The 9,324-nt window shown below is 68.4% G+C and overlaps 1 protein-coding gene across 1 annotated transcript; it reads right to left on the bottom strand.

The window, feature by feature from the left end:
• On the bottom strand, nucleotides 1–4,861 carry CDC37 (cell division cycle 37, HSP90 cochaperone). Its single transcript, XM_059833006.1, has 8 exons — nucleotides 4,713–4,861; nucleotides 3,292–3,573; nucleotides 3,107–3,212; nucleotides 2,627–2,742; nucleotides 1,019–1,141; nucleotides 639–821; nucleotides 436–507; nucleotides 1–319 (listed from the first exon to the last, which is right to left on the bottom strand). Exons 1-8 carry the CDS (start codon nucleotides 4,812–4,814, stop codon nucleotides 170–172), a joined length of 1,134 nt encoding a protein of 377 aa, XP_059688989.1. The 5' UTR covers nucleotides 4,815–4,861; the 3' UTR covers nucleotides 1–169.
• Between the last annotated feature and the right edge of the window lie 4,463 nt (nucleotides 4,862–9,324).

The raw sequence follows: 9,324 nt of genomic DNA, 5'->3' as shown, positions 1-9,324 counted from the left end.
AAGCAGCTCCCCAAAAGTCTCTACGGTGTGTAAAGCGCAGGGGGGGCGGTGAGGGAGCGGGACAGGGGGAGGAGGGAGGGAGAGACCCCTTTACGCCCTTTTTTTTTTAGCCTTTACGCCTTTTTTTCCACCTTTACGCCCTTTTTTTTTTCGCCTCCCCCCCGCCAGCTCACGGATTTCCTTTCTCCTCGTCGCCGTTTTCCTTCTTAATTTCTTCGTAAAGGGCTTCGCCGCCTCCTTTCTCAGCCCCCTCCCCGGTCTTGGCGTTGGGGACCCAGAGCCCCGAGTCGATGCAGCGCTGCATGTGGTACTTGGCCTCCTGGAAAGGGGGGGAGGAAGACTCAGGGGGGGTCCTCTGCCCGCTCTGCCGGACTAGGGGACCCCCCCGTGCACCCCTGGAAGCCCCCGGGGTGTGTGGGGGGAACAACTACTCACGGTGGGATCCATTTTGCTGATTGTGTCCTGCAACATCTGAACGTCTTTGACGTCGAAGCATTTCTGCAGCTCCTGCGAGGCCGAAGAGGAGGGGGGGGACACGTCAGGGAACCCCCGAGCCCCACTACCGCATTAAAACGCGACCAAACTTTGTTGGTTTAGCCCCCCCCCCACAAAACAAAAAGGCGTGGGGCGATACTCACGGGCGGCAGGGACTCGTACACCTCCACGGGGTCGAGCCCGCCGGGGCCCAGGCGCTTCTGCCGCTCCTCTTCCTCGTATTCCTTCATCGCCTTCTCGATGCGAACCTTGGCTCGACCGCGCACCCGTTCCTTGAAGGCTTCCAGCTCGTCGTTGAAGCCCTCCATGTACTGCTGGTCAGCCGTCTGCGAGGAGGGGGGGTAAGGGGGGGCATTCGGGTCCTGCTGGACCCCCACTTCCCCCCCAAATCCACCCCGGGGTCCCGCCCGGCTGCATCGCTTCACCCCCCGTCTGCCAAAAGCCGCCGCGGCACCGGGGAGCCCCAAAACCACCCGCCTCAGGGCGGGGGGGGGGGTGTGGGGGGGTCCAGCCCGGTTCTTACCTTAATTTTGGTGAAAAACTGCCTGAAACAAGCCCTGGGGTCGACCTTCAGGCTCTTGGCCAGCTCCAGGATGAACTGCATGACGATGGTCTGGTGGGCTACCTGCTCCATCAGGGCGTGTTTCTGGGGGGGAAAAGGGGGAAAAAGGGACGTGAGGATCCCACAAATCCACCCATCGCCACGTTCCCCGTGTCGGGGGGCTCATCCCCAACCCCTTTTTGAGGAGGGGGAAAGAAGATGACGGCAGGATATTGTGGATGAGGGGGATCGAGTGAACCCTAAGTTCGTAGATGACACCAAGTTGGGCGGGAGCGTGGATCTGCTCGAGGGTAGATCCCTACGGAGGGATCCGGACAGGCTGGGATTGATGGATTGAGGCCAAGGGGATGAGATTCAACAAGGATCCTGCACTGGGGTCACAAGAACCCCACGCAACGCTATCGGTTTGGGGGAGAGGGAGGGGATTCTGCCCCCCGGGAGCGCTGCGTTTGCACTTGGCCGTGTGAGGTTTGCGGTTGGACTCGACGATCTCTTTTCCAACCGAAACGATTCCATGATCCCATCCAGCTCTGGGGTCCTCAGCCCGGGAAAGACCTGGACCGGTGGGAGCGGGTCCGGAGGAGGCCCCGGAGATGATCCGCGGGCTGGAACCCCTCTGCCCTGAGGACAGGCTGGGGGAGTTGGGGGGGGGCAGCCCGGAGCGGAGGCGGCTCCGGGGAGCCCTTCTCGCGCCTTCCGGTACCGCCAGGAAAGACGGGGACGGCCGTTTTAGTCGGGGCCATGGCCACGGGACGAGGGGGAAGGGGGTGAAGCTGAGAGGGGGGAGATTCGGACCCGATCTGGGGAGGAAAGTCTTCAGGCGGAGGAAGAGGGGGCCCAGGGGAGCGGCCAAGGCCGGGGGGGACGGGCTCCGAGCACCCTGCTCGGGGGGAAGGCGTCCCCGCTCGCGGCGGGGGGCCGGACTGGACGAGCTGTAGGGTCCCTTCCCACCCAAACCACCCCGGGATTCCCTGGTCCGCCCCGGCTCTACGGGCTCAGCAGGGTTTGGGGTGGGACTGTGCGTCCAGGGAAGAGCAGCGAAGCCGGTGAAGGGTCTGGAGAAGAGGAGAAGGGGCGGGGGGCACTGGGGGGGGTTGGCTGGAGAAAAGGAGGCTGAGGGGAAACCCTCTCGCTCCCCGCAACTGCCTGAAAGGAGGCTGTGGCGAGGTGGGGGTCGGGCCCTTTTGCCCAGCGGTAGGACGAGAGGGAAGGGCCCGGGGAGGTTTAGATGGGATATTAGGAAGAATTCCTTCACCCAAAGGGCTGTCGAGCACCGGAACGGGCTGCCCGGGGCAGGGCTTGAGTCGCCGTCCCTGGGGGGTTTAAAAGACGCGTAGACGTGGCGCTCGGGGACGTGGTTTAGTGGTGGAGCTGGTGGTTCTGGGTTAACGACGGCACTCGATGACCTTAAAGGTCTTTTCCAACCTAAACGATTCCATGACTCTGCAATTCCCCGATTTCTGGCAGGAAAAGCAAATCAACCCACGGCAGAAAGGCCAGCGAGGCGGGGGACGACGTGATCCTGTCAGAAAGCTGGCAGGAAGAACGGGTTTCATCCCGCTTTCTCACCTCTTCCACCTCCAGATCGATGCACCAGATGACTAAGTAATTAGCCGTCTCCTCGCAAACGAGGTGAGGGTTATCGGAGAGATATTTCTGGCTGTCGTCCCAGCGCCGCAGCATCCCTTCAAAGCAGGGCAGCCCCAGTTAGCAGAGGAAGGTTTTTCCGCTCGTTAAAAAAAGAACAGCCTCTAAATCTCGTCAGCAAAAAAGGGGAGGGGGGGGGGCAGGGGGGAGAGATGATTCATCCCAAGGTTAAATTAAACACACACCCCCCAAATTGCGATTAACGAAGGCAGCGCACGAAGCTTCGCCTCGGCTGGGCAATCAGGCAAAAAAATCTTGTGAAAAACAGGTCAAATCGTCAACCGTTCACCGGAACGAGCGACTTCCCGGTGCGGGGGGGCGTTCCCCGGCTCGACGTCCGCAGGGAACACCCCTCCCCGGGACGGGGGTGCCGCCCCCCCCCAGACCCTGCCCGGCACTCACCAAAGTGTTTGATCTGCTTCTCGTATCTCTCCACGAAGGTTTTGTGTTTCTTCTCTTTCTGTTCCTCCGTTTCTTCCTTCTCCTCCGGTTTGACGTTGAAGACGCTCTGGGGAGCAGAAGGACGTGAGCCGCCAGCCCAGCGACCCGGGGGGGGAACAGGGGGTGGGGGGCTCCCCCAAACCCACCTTGCTGAAGCCGTCTTTGCTGAGGGTGTCCACGTTCCAGGGCATGTTCTTCTCCTTCTTCTTCAGCTCCTCCAATTTGTTTTCCCAGCTCTTCTCTTCGTTCTTCAGCTGCTGGGCTTCGGCCTGGAGCTTCTCCAGCTCCCCCTTCCCGCTCTCCGCATCCGCCACCTCTAACTCCTTCATTTTTTTCTGGCACTCGGCGAGTTTCCGTTTGCATTCCCTGCATCCTTTATCCAGCTCATCTTTTTCCTTCTGGAATTGCTCCATCCTCTCCACTCGAGCCTGAAGGCGACAGGATAGAAACCACGTCCAGAGAGATGCTGGGGGCATCGTTAACTCTCTCCCATGGCCCTTCCCAGCCTCGCTCCGGGAAGCCCCACACGCTGTCCCGGATCTGTTATCCCTGTGGAATAGGGCGAAGCACAAGGAGCTGCTACGAGGGGAGACCAACGCCCCCAAAGCACCCCGGTTTAGTGAAAAAAATCGAGCCCTCCACGCAGCTTTTGATGGAATTGGGAGGGAAGAGCTCGAGCAGCAGCTCCGTTCTTTCTCCGTGCCAAATCGGGGCCGACTCCGGAATACCGCAGCTTCCCAGTCCCGGAGGATTTGGTCTGCTCCGGCTCCCGGAGAGGGTGGGGCAGCGCAGCCCCCCCCATTTACCCCCCAGTCCTCTGAGCTGGGAGAAATCCCCTGGGAAAAGCTGCGGGGGGGTCATCAGAGCCCGACCCCCTTCTCCAGCCCCAGGCAGGGGACGGTCCCGGGGTGACCAAGCCCCTGAAGGTGTCACCTCCCCGGGGGGGGACACGGGGAGGGTCCGGCAGGGGTGTGGGGGCCAGGCCCTCGGCTGCCCCGGCCCCCAGAAGGGCCCAGGAGCCCCCCCAGCACCCGACAGCAGCCCCCGGGGGTCCGCCTGGGGTGGCAGGGAGGGGCTGTGCCCCCCGGGGGAGCCCCTGGACAGGGCGAGGACGGGGGGGAAGAGCAGGAACCCGGGGGGGGGGCTGGAAACAGGGGGGCCCGGGGGAAGGGGGGGCGTCACAGGGAACTGGTCGCTATGGGGATGGGGGAGCCCCCCCCATGGGGGTCCCTGCAGCGACCGCCATGGGAACAGGGGAGCGCCCTCCCCGCGGGGGGGGTCCCGGCAGTTGGTTGTTATGGGAACAGGCAATTCCCCCCCCCCCCCCCCGGGGGGGGTCCGGGGCCGGTTGCCACCGAAAGGGGGGAGCCCCCCCCCGCCATGGGGGTACCTGCAGCTAGTTGCCATGGCAACAGGCGAGCGCCCGCATTCCCCCCCACCCCTTTCCCCCTCCCTCGGGGGGGTCCCAGCGCCCGTCGCCATAGGAACGGGCCTCCCGGGGGAACCGGGCCCGGGGCGGGGGGGGGGGGGGGGGGGGCGGCGCGGCCACGGGCCGCCCGGGCTGCACCTGGTGCCGCCATCGGAAGAGGCTGGCCGTGTCGATGTTGGGGTGAGTCTCGTCCTCATCGTCCGAGACCTCGATGTGGTCCCACACGCTGTAGTCCACCATAGCGCGGCCGCCCCCGGGGCCCGCCGCCTCCGGCCGCTTCTCGAAGCCTCCAGCGCCCGCCCCGCCTACTTCCGCCCGCGGCGTTCGCACTTCCGGTCGCGCCGTCTTGCGTACTTCCGGTCGCGCCCGTACTCCTCTACGCATGCGCACGGCCAGCGCGGCCGCCTCGCCCGGCACAAAGATGGCGCGGGTTTTAAAGAGACACGCACGCCGGAAAAAGGGGGGGGGGGGGGGGCAGGGCCCCCCCTCGACGCCCCAAGGTCTGGGGGGGTCTGGGGGCGTGTGTCCCCCCCCCGCGGTCCTCAGGAAGGGTCTGCCCCGCTCCTGCGGCCACGGAGGGTGGGCAGGGACCCACTGGCGGGCGTGTGGGGGGGCTGTGGGGACAGAGGGCCGTGGGGGGACATGGGGGGACACGAGGGACATGGTGCCTTGGGGACAGAGGGACATGGTGGCACAGGGACATTGGGTCCTCAGGGAGATGGGGACAGAGGGGGTGTGGTGGCATAGGGACATGGGGACATGGGGACAGAGGGACATGGGGACATGGGGACAGAGGGACATGGTGGCACGGGGACATGGGGACAGAGGGACATGGTGGCATAGGGACATGGGGACAGAGGGACACAGGGACATGGGGACATAGGGACATGGTGGCCCAGGGACATGGGGACAGAGGGACACAGGGACATGGGGACATAGGGACATGGTGGCCCAGGGACATGGGGACATGGGGACAGAGGGACATGGTGGCCCAGGGACATGGGGACAGAGGGACATGGGGGGATATGGCACCTTGGGGGGCAGAGGGACATGGTGGCACAGGGACATGGGGACATGGGGACAGAGGGACATGGTGGCACAGAAACATGGGGACATGGGGCGATATGGTGCCTTGGGGGGCACAGGGACATGGTGGCACAGGGACATAGGGTCCCCAGGGACATGGGGACACAGGGACATGGGGACAGAGGGACATGGCGGTGGAGTGACATGGGGACACAGGGACATGGGGGGACATGGCACCTTGGGGACACAGGGACATGGGGACACGGGGACATGGTGGCACAGGGACATGGGGACACAGGGCCATGGAATACACAGGGACACCAGGGCAGAGGGACACGGGGAGACATGGCACCTTGGGGACACAGGGGCTATGGGGCAACAGGGACATGGGGGGACACTGGGACACGGGGGGACACAGGGTCACAGGGGGACACAGGGACATGGGGGCAAAGGGACATGGGGGGGACACAGGGACATGGGGACACGGGGACATGGGGGGACAGGGATATGGGGGGACATGGGGACATGGTGGCACAGGGACATGGGGGGACACGGGGATGTGGGGGGGGCACAGGGACATGGGGACACAGGGATATGGTGGCACAGGGACATGGGGAGACATGGGGACATGGTGGCACAGGGACATGGGGACACGGGGACATGGGGGGACACAGGGACATGGGGACACGGTGCCATGGTGGCACAGGGACACGGGTGGGACGCATGGAGGTACCGGGGGGGACACGGGGGTGCCGGTGCCGGGGGACACGGGGACAGGGGGACACGGGGGACAGGGGGACACGGGGGTGCCGGTGCCGGGGGACACGGGGGACAGGGGGACACGGGGGTACCGGTGCCGGGGGACACGGGGACAGGGGGGACAGGGGGGTACCGGTGCCGGGGGACACGGGGGGACAGGGGGGGTACCGGTGCCGGGGGGACCCCCCGCCCCGGTGTGGGGGGACACGCGCGGGGCCGGTCCGGGGGGGGCGGGGGGGGGGGGTGGCGGAGCCGATCCCGCCGCGTTTCCGCCGCCGCTGTCACCGGGCGCTCTCGGCGGCACCGGGGCCGGTACCGGGGCCGCCTCCCGCCCCGCGCCGCCGCCGCCAAAGGCAGGTGGATGCCGGGGAGCGCCGCGGCACCGGGAGCCGGCCAGGTACGGCACCGGGAACGGCACCGGGAACGCCACCGGCACCGGCACCGGGACCGGCACCGGCACCGGGCGGCCCCGGGGCGGCCCCTTCCCCCCGTCCCCGCCGCTGCTGGAGCCCCCCCCGGTGCTGCCCCGGCCCCAGCATCCCTCCGGTACCCCCCGGGGGAGCCCCGGGACCGCGCGCGATGGCCGGGACCGGTGTGCGGCAGCGGCTGCAGCCGGGAGGAGCCGCGGGGGGTGCGGGGCTGCGGGACCGGGGGCTGCGGGGGGTGCGGGAACCGGGCTGCGGGGATACAGGACCGGACGCTCCGGGGATACGGGACCGGAGGCTCCGGGGGTGTAGGACCGGGGGTGCGGGACCGGGGGCTCCGGGGGTGCGGGAATACAGGACCGGGGGCTCCCGGGATACGGGACCGGGGATGCGGGGATACAGGACCGGGGGCTCCCGGGATACGGGACCGGGGATGCGGGGATACAGGACCGGGGGCTCCCGGGATACGGGACCGGGGATGCGGGGATACAGGACCGGGAGCTCCGGGGCTGCGGGGGATGCGGGACCAGGGGCTCCGGGGGTGCGGGAACCGGGGGTGCGGGGGTACAGGACCGGGGGCTCCGGGGGTGCGGGGATACAGGACCGGACGCTCCGGGGATACGGGACCGGAGGCTCCGGGGGTGTAGGACCGGGGGTGCGGGACTGGGGGCTCCGGGGCTGCGGGGATACAGGACCGGGGGCTCCCGGGATACGGGACCGGGGATGCGGGGATACAGGACCGGAGACTCCGGGGGTGCGGGACCGGGGGCTCCGGGGGTGTGGGGATACAGGACCGGGGGCTCCGGGGGTGCGGGGATACAGGACCGGACGCTCCGGGGATACAGGACCGGAGGCTCCGGGGGTGTAGGACCGGGGGGTGCGGGACCGGGGGTGCGGGACCGGGGGCTCCGGGGGGTGCGGGGATACAGGACCGGGGATACAGGACCGGGGGCTCCTGGGATACGGGACCGGAGGCTCCGGGGGTGCGGGACCGGGGGGTGCGGGGCTGGGGGGTTCAGGACCGGGCAGCACCCGCTCGGGGTGCCCCGAGCACGGGGGGGGGGTTCGGGCGGCAGCCGGTAACGGCCCCGGACCGCGGGCGGGCAGGACCCCCCCCGGACCCCCGGGGTCCCGCCGGGGACGAGGCCGGTGGCTGCCCAGGCCCGAAGCCGGAGCCGCCGTCGGGTTTTAGCGGCAGCGAGCACCCATGGGTGGCACCCCGGCACCCGCCAAAGCCCCGTCCCACCCGAGGAGGGGGCCCACCCCCGAAATCCCACGGGACACCCCGAATCTGGCACGGGGAGGGGGGGGTCCTGCCACCCCCCCAACCGCCCCGAGGAAGACGGGGGAGAGACGGGTGGGGGGTCCCCCGAAACGCCGCCCCGGCACTGGGGGGGGTCCCCAGGGACTCCCCGGATCCCACCGCCCGGTGGCACGGGAATGGGGGACCCCCGGGACCCCCCCATTGCTCAGCCCCCCCCTTGGCCACCCCCATCAACTGCCTGGACCCCCCCACTCCCGCCCCGGGCCTGGCACTGCCGGGACGGCACCGGGTGGCCTGGCACTGCCGGGACCCCCCCACCCAACCCGGCCGGCCCCGGGGATCCCACACCCCACGGCTGCCCCACGCGGGGAGAGGCCGGGAGCTATGCCGGTGCCGGTGTGGGATGCCGGTGCCGGAGAAAGGGATGCTGCCGGGAACGATGCCGGTGCCCGGGAAAGGGATGCCGGTGGCAGGGAGAGGGATGCCGGTGGCAGGGAGAGGGATGCCGGTGTTGGGGAAGGCGATGCCGAAGGGATGCCGGTGCCGAGAGCAAGGCCGGTGCCGTGGGAAGTGATGCCGGTGCCGGGAGCGATGCCGGTGCCCGGGAAAGGGATGCCGGTGGCAGGGAGAGGGATGCCGGTGTTAGGGAAGGCGATGCCGAAGGGATGCCGGTGCCGAGAGCAAGGCCGGTGCCGTGGGAAGTGATTCTGGTGCTGGGAGCGAGGCCAGTGCTGCGGGAAATGATTCCGGTGCCGGGAGAGAGGCCGATGCTGCGGGAAGGGATGTTGGTGCTGTGGGAAGAGATGCCGATGCCGCGGGGAAGAGATGCTGATGCCATGGCCAACGATGGCACGGCCAACGATGGCGCGGGATGTGATGCCGCGGGGCCGATGCCGGGGTTTCCTTGGCAACCTTTGCCAGGAGGAGCCGGGGGGTCCCCGGGGTGGGAGCCGGCGCTGCCGGCAGCCACCACAGAGCAGCTCACCCACCAGCAGGGACCCCCCCGGACCCCCGGCACGGGTGCGTGGAGGCGCAGGGCGAGTCTGTGCCAACCGTGGGGCTCCGGTTGTGCCACGGCTGCAATGAGCGTGTCAGGGCTCAGCCTGGCTCCCCAGGGACTCTGGGTCCCGGCACGGGCTGGGCTGCCGGGGGGTGCCGGCGGGAGAGCCGGGGGTCTCCCCGCTTCCCCCTCACCCTCGCCTCTCACCCGCAGGCGCCGCAGCCCCCCGGGACGTGGCGGGGTCCCCCCACGCCCCCCGCATGGCCCCCACACCCT

Source organism: Gavia stellata, chromosome 38, assembly GCF_030936135.1.
Source record: "Gavia stellata isolate bGavSte3 chromosome 38, bGavSte3.hap2, whole genome shotgun sequence".
NCBI classification, from domain to species: Eukaryota; Metazoa; Chordata; class Aves; order Gaviiformes; family Gaviidae; genus Gavia; species Gavia stellata.
Note: the sequence above shows the minus strand (reverse complement) of the source record. Positions and strands in the feature narration are given on the sequence as shown.

Coding starts and splice junctions, on each gene's coding strand:
- CDC37 (XM_059833006.1), bottom strand. CDS start 4,814: ATGGTGGACTACAGCGTGTGGGACCACATCGAGGTCTCGGACGATGAG. Junction 3,213..3,291: donor GCAAAGACGGCTTCAGCAAG/GTGGGTTTGGGG, acceptor TCTGCTCCCCAG/AGCGTCTTCAACGTCAAACC. Junction 2,743..3,106: donor GAAGCAGATCAAACACTTTG/GTGAGTGCCGGG, acceptor CCTGCTTTGAAG/GGATGCTGCGGCGCTGGGAC.